At 39.9% G+C, this 17089-nt stretch overlaps 1 protein-coding gene across 4 annotated transcripts; it reads right to left on the bottom strand.

Annotated features, from left to right (window-relative positions):
* Positions 1-1844: 1844 nt before the first annotated feature.
* Positions 1845-16581, bottom strand: C4BPB (complement component 4 binding protein beta). 4 transcript variants are annotated; one of them, XM_036757184.1, is made up of 7 exons: positions 16491-16581; positions 16157-16253; positions 15514-15687; positions 10548-10730; positions 8171-8264; positions 2485-2596; positions 1845-2043 (listed from the first exon to the last, which is right to left on the bottom strand). In XM_036757184.1, exons 2-7 carry the CDS (start codon positions 16212-16214, stop codon positions 1885-1887), a joined length of 780 nt encoding a protein of 259 aa, XP_036613079.1. In that variant the 5' UTR covers positions 16215-16253; positions 16491-16581; the 3' UTR covers positions 1845-1884. The 4 variants fall into 4 exon arrangements, with proteins under 4 accessions (XP_036613079.1, XP_036613080.1, XP_036613081.1 ...); XM_036757185.1 differs by having other exon boundaries at positions 16157-16250; positions 16491-16560; XM_036757186.1 differs by having other exon boundaries at positions 16504-16522.
* Between the last annotated feature and the right edge of the window lie 508 nt (positions 16582-17089).

The raw sequence follows: 17089 nt of genomic DNA, 5'->3' as shown, positions 1-17089 counted from the left end.
CCAAGGTAACATTAGCTTTCTTGGTTCCATTTCATACTATTGGTTCATCTTGAAATTATAATCCACTAAAGTCTCTAGGTTTTCCCCCATGGATTGGCATGTGATGAGACCCTCCTATCCTCTACTTGTACATTCTGTTGGGGGAAAAAGCAAAAGAAAATAAGCATATCACTTGGGTTTAAGTTTTCATTTGAAAATCCCACAAAGGGCAGCCCAGCTCTGTGGAAGAAGAAAGGGGTTCCATATGCACAAGAATAGTTATAGAAGCTTTTTTTGGTGGCCAAGAATTGGAAACTGGGGAGTTGACAATCACCTGGGTAATGGATAAGCAAGTTATGGTATTGAATGTGATGGAATACTACTATGCTATAAAGAATGATGAAGAGGATGGTTTCATAAAAAAAAAACCTGGAAAGACCTGCATGAATTGATGCAAACTGAAACCAGAACAATCTAAACAGCAACTTCAATATCCTAAAGATAATCATCTTTGAAAGACTTAGTAACTTATCAACAAAACAGCCAACCACAATTCCAAAGGGCTCATGATGAAACATGCTAGCTATCTCTAAATAGAGAACTGATGGATTCAGAATGCAGAAGAATATTTTTCTCTTTCTTATTTTTGAACATGGCTCATGTGGAAATATGTTTTGCATGACTTCATATTTGTAATGAGTTTTGTTTTTCTTGTCTTCTCAATGGATGGGAGAAGGGGAAGGAAAGGAAGAGATTTTGGAACTGAAAAAAAGGAATCAAAAATCTCTGTGCTTTTTAAAAAACTGATCTTTAAGTTTTTAATTACATGTTAAAACAATCTTTAACATTCTTTTAAAAAAAATTGAGTTCCAAATTCTCTCCCACTGAACTTGCCTTCCCCCCTCATGGAGAAGGCCAGCAATTTGATATAGGTTCTACATGTGCAGTCCAGCAAAACATATTTCCATATTAATAATGTTGTAAAATTCCTCCAGATTCCCCTCTCCCCACAAAAAAGAAAACCCAGCAAGAAAAATAAAGAAAACTTAAAATCTTCACACAGACTCCATGAATTCTTTCTTTGGAGGTGGACAGCATTTTTCAACATGAGTCCTTCAGAATTGTCTTTGAACATTGTTTTTTTTGAGAATAGCTAATTCATTCATTCATTCATTCACAATTGATTATCATTACAATATTGCTGTTACTGTGTACCATGTTCTTTTGGTTCTGCTCACTTCACTTTCATCAGTTCATATAAATCTTTCTAAGTTTTTCTGAAAGCGTCCTGCTTGTCATTTATTATAGTACAATCATATGCCACAACTTGTTCAGCTATTCCCCAATTGATAGTCATCCCCTCAATTTCCATTTCTTTGCCACCACAAAAAGAGCCACTGCAACTATTTTTGTACATATAGATCCTTTTCTCTCTCTTTTTTAAAAAATCTTCTGGGGATATAGACCTAGCAGTGGTATTGCTGCACCAAAGAGTATGTATAGTTTTATAGTCCTTTGGGCATAGTTCCAAACTGTTCTCCAGAATGGTTAGGTCAGTTCACAGCTACACCAATAGTGTATTAGTATCCCAATTTTTCCACATCACCTCCCCCATTTGTCAGCTTCCTTTTCTGTCATATTAGCCCATCTGATAGGTGTGCGGTCATACCTCAAAGTTGTTTTCATTTGTATTTATCCAATCAATAGTGACTTAGAAAATTTTTTCATATGACTATAGATAGCTTTGATCTCTTTGTTTAAAAAATTCCTGTTCATGTCCTTTGACTATTTATCAGTTGGGGAATGAAAGTCTCTATGCTTTTTTAAAAAAGAATAATAACGTCCACACACACACAAAGATAATATAAATTGTAAATGAATTTCAGAATCAAAAAGAAAGTTTATTCAAAAGCTTCCTTCCTTTATTTCTGTGCCCATGACAGCTTTCTTTTTTTCTAGCTGGAGTTTCTTGATTTCCAGGGAGTATTTCAGTTCTTCTAATGTATTCCGTCTTTCTTTTTGACACTGCATCAATTTTTGTACAGTTTCACAAATGTTCCTTTCCTGAAATGCACATTTGGGAAACAAGGCAACATCACAATGCTGGGAGGGTATTGGGGCTCATTGACAGTACTGCCTACATATATTATGATGGTGGAAATGTCCTCAGAAGTGCCAGGAAGGACAGAAAACAATTCGGAAGCAAGAAGCATTAGGCTCTTTCAGACCATTTGATAAAAGGGAACTTCATAGTACCCATGGGAAGTTGGGTTTTCATTCCAAATTTGGTCTCATGGCTTTGCACTTAGGAATGGGAAAACCACAACATCCCCAGCCCTAGCCACCATAAAAGCACCAGCCAGCATAAGTTCTGCCTTGGTGGTGGGGATACCCACAAAAGGAGAGAACCAGAAACCCCGGGTTGCAGGGATTGCTCTCTGTTTGAGTGCGTGTATCCACAAGCTCCACTATGCCCAAAGACAATGAGGTTGAGCTGTCACTTACTGGCTCCTTCTCGGTTTCCACCATGGATTCCAAGATCTCTTCACAAATGGGGATCTCATCACTCCACTCTCCATCCATGCACTGCAGGCTCTGGGCTCCTATTAATTGGTACCTGGACCAAAATTGAAATGACAGACACACTTAGTGACAGTGGAGACCTCTGTACCCTTTGAGGAGTAGAGAGCAAGGTGTGCAGGAGGTCCCCCTGCACCCCAGCACACATGCTTGGACACTACAGATGGTTTTGTGGATGGAATAAACATTTATATAGCGCTAACTATGTGCTAGGTACTGGACTAAGTGCTTTACAAATACTATCTCATTTGATCTTTACAACAACCCTAGGAGGTGGATGTTGTTATCCCCATTTTATGGTTGAGAAAACTGAGGTTAAGGACCTACCCAGTTTTATAATACTGTTACTATTTAGAGTGTTCTCCTGGTTCTGCTCATTTCACTTTGCATCAGTTCATACAGGTCTTTCCAGGTTTTTCTAAAACCATCCCCATAATCATTCCTTACAGCACAGTAGTGATCCATCACTTTCAATACCATAACTTGCTCATCCATTACCCAGTTGACTGGCAATTCCTCAGTTTCCAATTCTTGGCCACCAAAAAGAAGAGCTTCTATGACTATTCTTGTGCATATGGATATCCTTTCTCCTTCCATAGAGCTAGGGGTTCTTTTTGGGGGATTTTCAAAAGAAAATTTATATGTCATATATTTGGTATAATTTAACCCAGGTCTTTCCAACTCCAGGCCCAGCACCCAGCACTGGCTGTCTCTCCTTATTATGTTTAATGCATGTTTAAGGCATTTAGAAGAGATCCTTGGCCTAAGGCACTGGGGTTATAGGTCTCAGAAAGTATATTCAGCTGCCAGGATAGGCTTGACCAGTCAGTGAATTCACTCGAGACATAATTGTCATCTCTCCTCTGGAAATAAAGTAGGATCTGGAAGTTTCCTTAGTCAAGAAATGGGAACTTAATGGAAAGCCAAAGGGGCCCTTTGAAATAGGAAGAAAGAAGAAATCTGCTTTTGGCTCCTGAATGGAGCTGATCTAATGCAATCTGATACAAAGGCCAGATGGAGCCCACTCTTCAAATAGCTGACCTTTATATAGCACCTAAAGGTTTAGAAAGTGCTTCACACAAATACATCAAATTTGAGCCATACAACAACACTATGAAGGTACCAGGTCTTAACCTGAGGTTCATAAACTTGCTTTTTGGTTTGTTGAGGTTTTTTTCATAAACTTATTTTTTTAAAAAATATGTCAGTAAGTGTATTTCAATACAGTTGGTTTCCTTTGGGATCCTATATATTTTATTTAATGCATTTTAAAATGCTATTCTGAAAAACACTCCATGGGCTACACCAGATTACCAACAGGGTCTAGGACAGAAAAAAAAGCTCAGAACCCTTGGACTAGAGGTATCATTCCCATTTTACAGAAAAGGAAGCTGAAACTCTATTCCCATCCTAGTCTCCTGGGTTCAATACTTGGGCAACCTCCTTGACTCCTCACTCTCTGTCACTCCAGATATCCAATCAATTAATAAATCTTGCCATTTCTCTACCTCAACAGCTTCTCTAGCATCTAACCCCTTCCCTCCATCTGCTTTAGTTCATGCCCTCATCACCCCTTGCTTAGGTTATTGCAATAGCCTCTTTTTCAAAAAAGATTGATTTGATGGCAATCAACATTAAATGATTTGCTTAGGGTCACACAGCTAGTAAGTGTCTGGGGTTGGATTTGAACTCGGGTCCTCCTGGTTCCAGGGCCAGTGCTCTATTTGCTATGCCACCTTGCTGCCCCCCCAATAGCCTCTTAATTGGTGTTCCTGCCTCCAGTGACACCCAGCTCCAGCCCATCCCCTAAACTTCAGGACTGTATGAGTTTGGCAGTTATAATACACAAAGATGTAAAGAAATTGATGGATGAAGCAATTAAAAGTACAAAACCAAAGTAAACAGCTAGCACATATTTTTCAAAATGAATTTGGAAAAATCGTATTTGTTATAGTGCTCATAAATCTCTTATACTAAATAACCAAATATCGATACTAAAATTTTTTTAAAAGGCAATTTTCCTTAAACAGATCTAACCATATAGTCCCCTATTCAATCGACTACAGTTGCTTCCTATTGTCTCTAGGATAAAATATACATTCTGCTGTTTACTTTGTAATGCCCTTCACAACCTGGCCCCAAACTTTCTTTCCAGCTTCATTGAACATTACTCCTTCTCCTACGATCTGTGATCCAATCAAACCAGCCTTCTCTGTGTTCCTCCATCTCAATCCTTTGCACTGGCTTTCTACCATGCCTGGAATGCACTCCCCGCCCCTCCTAGAGGCTCTCTTCCTTCAACATGGAGCTCAGACACCACCTCCTTTCCTGATCCTCACAACTGCTAGTGCCTTCCCAAATGACCTTATATTTAAAAACTTTGTTGATGTTTGTTTTTTATTATCTTTGTATTTATGCTGTGTAAGTTTTGTTTGGACTTGTCTCCTCTACTGAAACATAAGCCCTCTTACACTGAAATGTAAGAGAAGGGCTTATTTTATTCTTTGTATTTGTTCATATTCTTTATCCCTGATGCCTAATCTGTTATTGTTCAGTCTCTCAGTGACTCTTCAGGACCAAATTTGGGTTTTTTTAACAAAGATACTGGAATGATTTTCCATTTCCATCTCCAGTTCATGTTACAGATGAGGAAACTGAGGCAAGCAGGGTTAAATGACTTGCCCAGGGTCACACAGCTAGTAAGTGTCTGAAGCCAGATTTGAACTCAGGTTTTTCTGACTCCAGGCACAGCGCTGTATCCACTGCACCACCTAGCTTCTCCCTAGTGCTTATTAATAAGAGTAATGATACCTAAAGAAGAAGAATATCTAAGCAGTTATATAGTGCTTACTATGTACTGGGCATTGTGCTAAGCACTTTACAATGATGAATTCTCTCATTTGATCCTCATGACAACTCTGTAACAGGTGGTCTTGTTATCCTTATTTTATAGACAAGGAAACAAAGGTTAAAAGATTTGCCCAGGGTCACACAGCTGGTAAGTGTCTAAGGCCAGATTTGAACTCAGATCCTCCTGTCTCCAGGCCCAACACTCCATCTACTGCACCACCTACCTACCTTTTGAGAGGTGGTGGTTTTTCCCTCCTTGAAGGTCATCAGGCAGAGTCTAGATGACCACAGTCAGCTATGCTATCGTTGGGATTCTTTTTGTGTATGGGTAGCAAAATTACTTGACCTCTGAAATCCTTTCCAATCCTCAAAATAACTCAGCATACTTGTCTGATGTATAATAGGCAATTAGTAAATACTTGATAACTAATCGATTAGGTGATTTGTCCAATTGTCACATGGCTAGTAAATGATGGAGGCAGGATTTGAAACCAGATCTCTCGACATCAAGCCCATTATTTTTTCCAATACACTTGATGCCAAAGAGGCTACATGGGCACTCAGAACACAACATCGAGACAAGAGGAAGGAATGAGTGCCCAGGTCATTGGTAAGCTATATCAGCCAATCTGAAATATGAACACAATGAAGATTATAAACCTCTCCCTAAACTTGTCTGTGTTCTTTGACTATATATTATTTCTTTTCTTTATCTTCCTTTAGTCTTAGTAAAACACTCTGTTTAAAAAGTTTTGATTTGGAAATGGTTAAGAAAGAGAAAAGGTTATAGGTGGAACAAAGTAGCCAATGAATCTAGTAGTCCGTGTTTGATAAATTCAAAGACCTGAATTGCTGGGGTAAGAACTTCTTATTAGACAAAAAAACTTACGGAAAAACTAGAAAGCAGTCTGGCTGTATCTCATAACATATACCCTAAGGTTGAAATGGATACCAGACTTAGATATAAAGGGTGATATCATAAACAACTTAGAGGAGCAAGAAAGACATTACCCTTCAGATCCAAGGATGGGGGAAAAATCCATGACCCAGCAAGGGATACAGAGAATTACAGAAGATAAAATGTACAATTTTGAGTTTATAAAAATTTTTAAAGCTTTTGCATAAACAAAAACAATGCAGTTAAAATTGGAAAGGAAGCAGGTTTTTACCTTTGGCAAAAAATCTTTTCAATGAGTTTCATTGATAAGGGGTCTCATTTCCAAGATTTACAAGGAACTGATTCAAATTTATAAGAATAATAGCCATTTAGCAATGGAGAAATGTCCAAAGGATGAGTCAATTATCAAAGGAAGAAATCACAGCTATCAAGGCATATTTTAAATCACTAATGATCAGAAAAATGGAAATAAAATTAACTTTGAGGTTCTATACCATGTCTGTTAGATTGGCAAGGTTGACAAAAATGGAAAATGACAAACATTGGAGGGGGTTTGGGAAATGGGCATTTTGATCCCTTCTTGGTGAAGCTATGAATTGGCCTGACCATTCTAGAAAACAATTTGGAACTATGCCCTCAAAAGTATTACACTATACATACATACCCATTGATCCTGTGATACCACTACTTGGCCTTTACCCAAATACATTAGAGAAAAATGGAAAGAACCCACATGTATAAAAATAATTATATCAACTCTTTTTTTTTAGTGACAAAGAAAGGAACAAAGCCCATCAAATGGGGAATGGCTAAACAAATCATATGAATAATTGGAATGCTATTTTGCCATAAGAAATTATGAAAAAGTTTCAGAGCAACCTTGGAAGACTTGTATAAACTGATGCATAGTGAATTGAGCAGAACAAGAAAAATGATTTATGCAATAACAATACTGCAAAAATAAATAGCTTTAAAAGGCTTAAGAATTCTAATCTATGCCACAACCAGCCCTGATTCCAGAGGACTTATGATGAAGTGTGTCCACTATGTCCTGACATAGAAGTGATGGGTTCAGGGGGCAGATTGAGATATGTTTTTGGATGTGGCTACCATAGGAATGTTTCATTTGATTATGCATATTTCTTACAAGGGTTTTTGGTCATTTTGTTTTTCAGTGGTGGGGGGAGGGTGGGAAAGATAGAAAATTGAACTTCTTAAGTAAGGAATAAAATTTAATTAAAATATATAAAGAGTTTGTCTGGGTGGAATTGAGAGGGAATGAGATTTTTTTCCTTGACTCAATTGGAACAGATAATCAGACTGATGTTCCACTAAGCATAGAGAGATATGAATAGTGGTGCCAATGGACCAGACCAGCTCTAGAGCTGGGAAAAGAGCAGGAAAGGTTGAGACAGAGAAAATAGGAGTCCAGAGGGATAAAGTTAAGTCCACGTATGGACTTTATGTTTTTCCTTAGACCATGCTCTTGGTGGATGAATCTTGACAGGACACAGATAAATAATGCCTAGGGAGCTCATGCTCCTGTTTCCTGGGAGAAGCAGCATGGAATAGGAGCAAGTAAATTGCTTTAGGAGTTAAGAGAAGACTTGGACCCCAGTCCCGGCTCTAACACTTAAGGACCATGTGACCAACCATGTGAAAGTCACAGAATCTCTCTGGGGTTCAGTTTCCTCATTTGTAAAATGAGGGTAATGGTATTCACATTACTTAATCCACAGGATTTTTATGAAGATGGATCTCTGTAAAACAAACAAGCCACAAACTCTTACGGCACTATCGAAATGAAAGTTTATTAATGCTATCATTGGCCATAATAGGCTAGGATCCTGATGTCTGACTTACCCGACATCACAGCGGAAGGTAATGTTTGACCCTGAATTGAAGTCTCTTGCTTTAAAATGGCCATGCTTCGGCCTTTTGGGGGATTCGCATTGTCCTTGAGAAAAAAAAGGATGGCAGAGTGAACATTACAACAAGCTACAAAAGGCAGTTCTAAGCATTGGGGCTACTTGGCCTCCTCATGCTTCATTTTCTTAAATCTTCATTTGTGAGTAAAAAGTGTTGTTTATTGCTTCCCCTTTAATTCAAGTCTCAGTTTTTCATGAGTGAGAACTCCTTCCCAAAAACGCATTGGAGCTATATCCAACTTGGCTAGTGCCAACCAAAGGGAAGCAGAAACCCATTAAAGAAGTAATTAATAGTTATTCATTCATTCATTTATTAAATTACCAAACATTTATTGAGCATACATACAGGAGATTGTGATAGATACAATCCTTTGAGAGAAGAAGTTGTGGTAAGAACTTGGGGTAAGAGATGCCCTAAAATAGGGAAAAGAATGATAGTCTGGGGATCAGGAGACCTTGGTTACTAAAGTTCTGGGGCTGCCACTTATTAGCTACGTGATCTTAAGAAAGCCTGATCCTCAGTTTCCTCATCATAAAAGTGAAAGTGGTGAGTGCAAGGAATGGGTGAACTAGACGGTGTCTGAGGCTATTTCCTGAGTTTGAAAACTTGAGACTCTACATACTGGTCAGGATTGGAGATTTACCACTGATTGGGGGATAAATTGGCTAAGCAGATTGTGATTCAGAAATGTATGGAATTGGAGATTCACAGAATTTGATTTTTGGACAATACTTCAGGGCCATCCAATTGAACCCATACATGAAAGAAATCCAACTGTAATGTACCAGCAAGTGGTCATCCACTTCTCCTTAAAGGAAGACAGAACCTATCTCTTCTATCATCTTCATTTTGTAACATTTCTGTAGCATAGAAAATGATTAATATAGAAAAGCATATGAATGGGTGCTAAGATGTAAAGAAAGAGGAACCATGAAAACAATATGCAAATTGGATACAACTACATAAATGGAAACAATGACAAATTAAATGCCATGTAATTATAGTAACCAAGCTCAGTCCCAAAGAAGAAATGAAAAAATACATCTGCTTCCCTTCTTTGCCTCTTTACAGATGTGAGAGACAACAGGTGCATAACATTGCATACATCGCCAGACTTAGTTGGATATGTTGGTTAGTTTTACTGAACTGATTTCTGCCCCTCTATTTTCTATTCTTTTTTTAAACTCCTGATGGCTCTCTGAGTAGTTGAGATGAGGTGAAGATGATATCAAAACAAAATATACAGTGAGTTTTTAAAAGCTTAGAAACTCAGCTAAAAGAAGTAAGCCATATATTATATGCACTCCCAAATAAAGGAAAAGGTAAGGAATTACTGTAAAAAGTCAGGGGTCCCTGGCTCAAACAGGGTTCAGGTCATTTAAAGGAAAAACTATTTTGACTGACCATGAACCTGAGGTGGAAGAGCTAGGACCCAGACAAAAAGATTCCTGTTTCTCTATGTATCTATAGAGCTAAGCAAAAGAACTCCATCTTGGTATGGGTTTAATTAGCAAGAAAAAGACTTCAGGTGTTCAGGTTAGAAGAGGGATGGGGAACCTGCAGCCTCAAGACCACATGTGGCCCTTTAGTGTGGCCCTTTGACTGAATCCAAACTTCACAGAAGAAATCCTTTTATTAAGGGGATTTGTTCTGTGAAGTTTGGAGTCAATCACATAGCTGCACTTGAGGACCTAGAGGGCCACATGTGGCCTTGAGGCCACCTCTGGATTAGATTCAGCTTCTGTTGTTGACCAAAGAAGGAATGGATAATTGAGAGTCTGAGGGAGAAGGAGTAATTCTTTGGGCCTGGTACAGGTTAATTGGATTGAGACTTCGAATTAATACTGTTTGCACCTGAAGATGCTCTCACACTGTAGTAAAAAATAGTGTGTTCCTATAAACTGCCTGGGTATCTATTACATGTAGTAAGTACATTGTACATGTGGGAAAGGGGTACCCCTGGAGAGGAGACAAGCCATCGATCCAAGTAGTGCAGTCTTTGAAGGAAAAATTTCCATCTCCTTGGACCCTGTGTTGGGGCAGTAGAAAGTTACCCAAGAGAAGTAGGGATGGAAACTCAGCCAAGAGAGCCTGTTTGGAACCTTTCTATCAACAGCACTCACTCTCTGATTACTCTGAGACTGAATGCCTGCTTAGCTCCTTAGACAACCATTGTTCACCTTCCCAGATATAAGGTAGAAGAGAGTGTCATGGCACATGGCAGGTATCCAGTCCTTAGCGAATGCCCAGATAGATACCCCTATCCCATGGCCATGTTGTTAGGGCTTAGTGTTGTCTCCCTTGAACTTACCTGTTATACACATGGGAAGGGGAGGTGACCAGGTGTGGTCCTTCTGGCACTGGCTCCAATTACTGCCCTTCAGGATGTAGCCAACATCACATTTAAAGGTGACCACTTCCTCCTCAGAAACAGGCTCCAGCTTTGAGGAATTCAGTTGACCATTAACCAACATGGGGTTAGGACAGTGACCCACTAAAGGAGGAAACAGTCAGGAGCTCTGAAATTGTTGTACCAAGGGGAGGGAAAAGAGACTAAGGTCAAGGCATCTTTGGGAGCAAGATGGAAAGCAATAGGGAATAACTATTCAAGTTCAGTATAAACAAGAGAGAGGGTCAAAAAGCAAACAGCAGAGAAGTAGAAGGAAGGAAAGGCTAGCTCTGCAAAAATAAGACAGAAAAGAACCTGCTAGTCTTAGTGGCCTACATGGTGAATATAAATCAGTAATTGTAGCTATAATTAAAAGAAATTCAACAAAGTCGTTTCCAATATTCCAACACTGACCAAAGTAGAATTAGAATCTTGCTATGTCTTTACTGATATACTTTTAGAATCCTGTTGACTGGTTATGTTTTTAATGATGATAATAACAACATTAATATAGCAGTTTATAAAGCTAAAAAAGTTCTCTTCGCCTTATAAAGCAAGTAGTGTAAATATGTAGCCATTATACAGATGAAGAAATAACGATAGCTAACATTTATATAGCACCTACTATGTGCCAGACACTATGCTAAATGCTTTACGATTACTATTTCATTCGATCCTCATAACAACCCTGCAAAGTAAGCGCTATCATCATTCCCATCTTACCAGTGAGGAAACTGGCAAACAGAGATTAAGCGATTTGTCTAGCATTGCATAGTTAGTAAGTGTAAACTGAGCTTTAGAAAAATTTAGTGACTTGTTCCTCTTAGACCTCTAGAATAAGATGGCCCATTGGCACCTCTGTCTCAATATGTCCACAACAGAACTTGTTATCTGACTCTCCTCATTTTGCTACCATGTTTTAGCTATCTTCTTACTCTGGTATTTCCTCTGGGGGCCATCTCCAGGTGTCCTGATCTCTATCTGGCCATTGAACCCAGATGACTCTGGAGGAGAAAGTGAGGCTGGTGACTTTGCACAGCCCTCCCTCACTTAAATCCAATTCATTTGCAAGTCGTGGCATCGCCTTCCTGATGTCATGGTCCTCTTTGAGAATGAAGCACAAACAACAACAACAATTTCATCCCCTCTGTCAGCACTCTTCTCCCAGTGGCAACTTCCTCTCTCAGTTTGCATCTTGGGGAAGGGCTCAGGGCAGCCATCCTTCATTCCCTTCCCAGCTCTTCTTATGGACTCTCTACACTGGGACATGGGGCCCCTACACAGCTAACTTCCTGTCTCTCTACTTTTCTGCTTTTCTGCTCCCTTTCATGTTTTATTTTTCTGTATTAGAATATAAGCTCCTTGAGGGCAGGGACTATTTTTTTTGCTTGTATTTGTATCACCAGTGCTTAGCATAGTACCAAACACATAGTAAATGGTTAATAAATGCTTGTTGCCTTCCCCCTGCCCAAACCTTCCCCCCTATTTCCCTATTACTGATGAAGGCACTGCCATACTCCCTATCACTCAGGCTCACAACCTCAGTGTCATCCTTGGCTCCTTACTTGCACTCACTCCACACATCTCACTATGGTTGCATCTTATTGCCTCTACCTTCACACATCTTGCGTATGCCCCCTTCTGTTTATAGTCAGACCCCTTGTTTTGGCTTTCATCACTTTGTGCCTGAACTACTGCAGTGACCTGCCTCAGGTCTTCCCCTGCCTCAAATCTTCCCTTGCCTCAGGTCTTCCCCAACTTCAATCCATCCTCTGCTTTTTGGCCAAAAAGATTTTCCTAAAGAGGTCTTACCATATCAACTCCCTTCTCAATGAGCCCTAGTAACTCGCCTTTGCCTTTAGGATTAAATCCGAAGTCCTCTTTTTGGCATTTAAAAACCTCCATAATCTGGTCCATTTGGATTTTTCCAGTTTTTTATGCTTTCCTCTCTTCACCAACTTCACGCTCTAGTGTCACTGACCTCTGTGGAGTTCCTGGAACACAACACTGTCTCCCTTTTGTGTGCCCTCATTGGCTGTTCGCCATGCCTAGAATATTCTACCCCCTCACCTCTCTCTCTTGACTACCTTCAAGACTGCTCAAAGTCCACCATCTGAAGGAGGGTTTTCCCAGGACCCTCAACTGCTAATGCCTTCCCCCTTTAGATTGTCTTTCATCTGCTATGTTATGTCTAATTATTTACATGTTGTCCCTACAATGTAGGCTCTTTGAGGGAGGTAAAAGGACTGGGTTTTTTTCTTTCTTTCTTTGTATACCTAGCACACTAAATGCTTAATAAATGTTTGTTGACCCAGCTAGTAACATGTCACAGCTAGGACTCAAACCCAGGGCTTGTGACTCTATGTTCAGTGATTTTTCTGCTCTGTCATTTTATTATTTTTGTTATTTGCATAGGCATAGAATCAGTATGGTGTAATAGAGCTTGGAATCAGGAAGATCTGGGTTGAAATTCTGTCTTTGACACTTTACTAGCTTTGGGAGCCTACCCAATCACTTAAGCTCATTAGGCTTCAGGCAACCCCCTAAAATGTATTTCCTAAGTCACTGAAGAATGCCATCTCCATTGAGTCTGCCTTGGTGAAAAGAGTTGCCCAAAGGACCCACAGGTACAAAAATATTTATAGCAGCCCTTTTTGTGGTGGGCAAAGAACTGGAAATTGAGGAGATGCTCATCAATCAGGGAATGGCTGAATAAGTTGTAGCATATGAATGTAATGAAATACTATTGTGCTATAAGAAATGATGTGCAGGTGGACTTCAGAAAAACCTAGAAAGACTTATATGAACTGATGATGAGTGAGGTGAACAGAACCAAGAGAACGCAGTACACAGTTACAGCCACCTTGTGCAATGACTTTTTGATAGACTTGGCTCTTCCAGTGGTGCAAGGTTCTAGGACAACTCCAAAAGGCTCATGATGGAAAATGCTATCCCTATCCAGAGAAAGAACTACAGAGTCTGAATGCAGATCAAAGTATACTATTTGCTCTCTTTTGTTTTGTTTTGTTCTCTCTTGTGGTTCAAATTCTTCTTTGCAACATGACTAATGTGAAAATATGTTTAATGTGAATGTATGTGTAGAGCCTCTATCAGATGGCACACTATCTTGGGGAAGGAGGAGGTGAGGGAGGCAGAGAAAATTTAAAACTCAAAATCTTATGGAAGTGAATGTTGTAAACTAAAGATAAATAAATAAATTTAAAAAACAAAACAAAACAGACGAGTTCCCCTAGCTGATGAAATCACAGTTCCTTGGGTATTTATCTAGACATAGAAAACTGGAAGGGGAGCCAAGAAGAGTAACAGATGACTACAAGGTCTAAGCTAGGTCACAGGGAGGCAAGGTTAAAGAGACTTCTGTGACTTCTTCCAGCTTTAAATCTATGATCTTATGTTCTTATGAAGTTGATATCGTTTAGACTAGTTTACTCTAATTTGGATTCTACCATCATTTCAGTCGTCTGGGTTCGAACTCTTGGAGGCATCCACTAACCTTCACTCTCTCCAGACCTGTGCACCCCTGATATCCGATCAGCTGCCAAGTTTTGCTAATTCTTCCTCTATTATATCTCTAACATCTGTCCCTTTCTTTCCACTCATATGAGCACCAACCTTCATTAACCAGAGTTTCATCATCCCTCATCTGGACCATTGCAACAGCCTCCTAATTAGTCCTCCTGCCCAAGTCTCCTTCTCCCCAATCCTCCACACAGTGACCAGGGAGATATTGTGAAGGTGGAAGTCTGATCATATCACGTCCTGGCTCAGCAACGTCCACTGGCTCTCCATTGCCCTCAGGGTCAAATACATGGGGAAAGTAAGACTGGCCAGTGAGGGGCCAGTCCTTAGTGCCTGTGAAATATGTTCTGCTTGTTCTCTATCAACCCATATAGAGATCTAGTGAGCCTGCTTCCAGAAATCTGTGAGGATGTGTAATGAATGGCATGTTTCCTACTTAAGAGAATGTACAAGTATAATTCAGCACAAAGGTTCTCTCTTTAGCACTTAAAGCCCTTCATAATCTGCCTCTAGCCCATCTTTCTAAGCTAATTATACGACTTCCCTTCATACCAGCTACATTCCAGCCAAATAGGCCCACCTCAATGTTTCTTATACACAACATTCTTTTGTCTCCATAACTCTGTGCAGACCTTCCCCGATACCTGGAATGCACTCCCTCTTCATTCCCACTTTTAGACTCTTTAATTCATTTCAAAGCTCAGTTTGAGGACTCTCTTCTACAGGAGATCATTCTTGATCCCTCCAAAAAATAGTCCCCACCAAAACTGCTATTATTCATCTAGTATAGACTTTGTATTACTTTACCTGTGAACACTTTGTATCTGCCCTCCCCGCCCCCCACCAGTGGAATGTAATCTCCTTGGAGAGCAGGGGCTATTTATTTTTGGGGGGCTTTGTATCCTTAGGGTCCATCACAATCCTCAGCACATAGTATGTGCTTAATTAAATGGTTGGTTGATAAAGGGAAAAACAGGCAAAGGGTAATTGTTAATTATCTCTACAATGAACTCCCCCCTCCCCCAAAAAGGAAATGACCTTAAATTAGAAAAACATTCAGTTCAATGTAATGAAGAATTTATTGTCAAAAGTTGTACTTAATTCGATCCACTGAAGAGCTATTGATACCTGCTATGTGTCCAGTTACTGAATTTTCATCCCCAGACATTTTTAAAAATAGAGAACCAGATCTATTAAGTATAAATATAACATTTTCTTGCATAGTTTGAGTATGGTTTGTTTAAAAGCTGTGCTAGGTGATTTCTTAAGGTCACTGCTAGCTAGACTAGTTTTCTCTGTTAGTTTTTCCTTATAAGTCCAAGTATAGAAGCAGGGGAAGCAAACTCACAGAGACAGACGGGTGTTGGGGAGTCCCACACCAAGGAAGTTTTATTGCAGAAAAGCTCTTTCTTCCCTTCCAGGTGGTAGCCCTTGATACAATTGTAAGTCACCAGAGACCTTTCTTCTGTAGATGTTGCTATAAGAATGCTAAAGTTGACTGGAGGAGGATCAAGACAATGATCTACGGGAGAGAAAGGGAAAAGGCATCAGTCAAGATTCACTCTTTCCTGACACAGCCCTCCCTTCCATATGGGTCTCCAAATCCAGGAGGCTAGTTTAACTGGAACAGAGAATATAGAAATCCAATCTTCTACTTTCATGACTATCAAAAGAGCATCAGGGTTTTCACTGAACTCAGTGTCAAGATCCTCCCAGCCTGGCTGAAATCAGCTGGTCATCCAGGATCTTGGAATGCAGAATTTCAATCCTGCTCTCTTCCTTCCCTTCCCCACCCCATCTCAGGGAAGGCAGATAAATGATCTGGAATTGCCTCTTAAGATAGAGCTATATAATATTTACCAAACTCCTACAATGTACAGAGGTTCTAGGTGCTGTGATGTTGCAAGGCAAGAAGACTAGGGCAGGTCCTTCTATACCCAAGTCTGGTCTAAGGTGTCCCATCAGCAAATCTTGAGAAAAAATAGACTTACCTACTGAGGCAGGGAATAGCCATGCAATCAAAATGCAGGGCACAAGCCAAGACTTCATCTGGTCGGTTTAGGATTGGGATCTCAGCCAAAGCACCTGCTTTCAATAGAAACAGATATTCTGTTTACTATATGGGACTGGATCAGATCTCTGTTCTCCCCTGGGTCTACTAGAAGAGAAATCTAAAAATGATTTATGTCAATAAAGCATCTTGCTAAGCAGAAAAATAAGCAAATGCAGGAAACAAGATCGGAAGTAAAACGTAGCCTTTGCAAAAATATGAAGGAATAGAAAAGCAGCCAAGTCCACTGAGGGAAAAAACAAAACAAAACCTACTTTCTGGAAATACCTGGTTTCTGGGAATACTGAACCAATGGTTGACCATCACCTTTGTACCCCAGGCTTAGCCTCATTTCACACAACTAGTCCTTGGGCCATGCTATTGACCTCTGTCAATATTTGCCAACAGTTGTGCTCTACCCCTGCCTGATGAAAGGTCAGGAATAAAAAACCTGAAGTTCACATGAGAGGGCAAAAAGGGGAAGGGTAGAAATGCAAAGTGTGTGCTACCTCTGGCTCTTTCCTGGGTGGTACCCTATGGGTATTGCCTCCTGGTCTTTCACCAGTTATCAGGGAGTTCACTTCTTGAGGCATCACGGCTTTCCGGAAAGTCTGGATTCTTGCCCCATCTACTGGAAAGAAGGATGTCCTTTAGCAAGGGGAGTGACCTAAGTTTGATGGGAATCTGCAACCTCCCAGAAAAAGGTCATATCTCTGCATCCTGTTGATTCTTACTGGTTATATTCCCAAAAGAGGAAACAAGGAAGTTTAAAAAGAATGGGAGTTCCAACATCCTACAATGAACTATTGTCCTGGTTGTCCAAGACTGAGCTCAGATGGATTCTTCAGCAGAACAATTCTATAGTCCAATTACA

Source organism: Trichosurus vulpecula, chromosome 4 (assembly GCF_011100635.1).
Source record: "Trichosurus vulpecula isolate mTriVul1 chromosome 4, mTriVul1.pri, whole genome shotgun sequence".
Taxonomy (NCBI): Eukaryota; Metazoa; Chordata; class Mammalia; order Diprotodontia; family Phalangeridae; genus Trichosurus; species Trichosurus vulpecula.
Note: the sequence above shows the minus strand (reverse complement) of the source record. Positions and strands in the feature narration are given on the sequence as shown.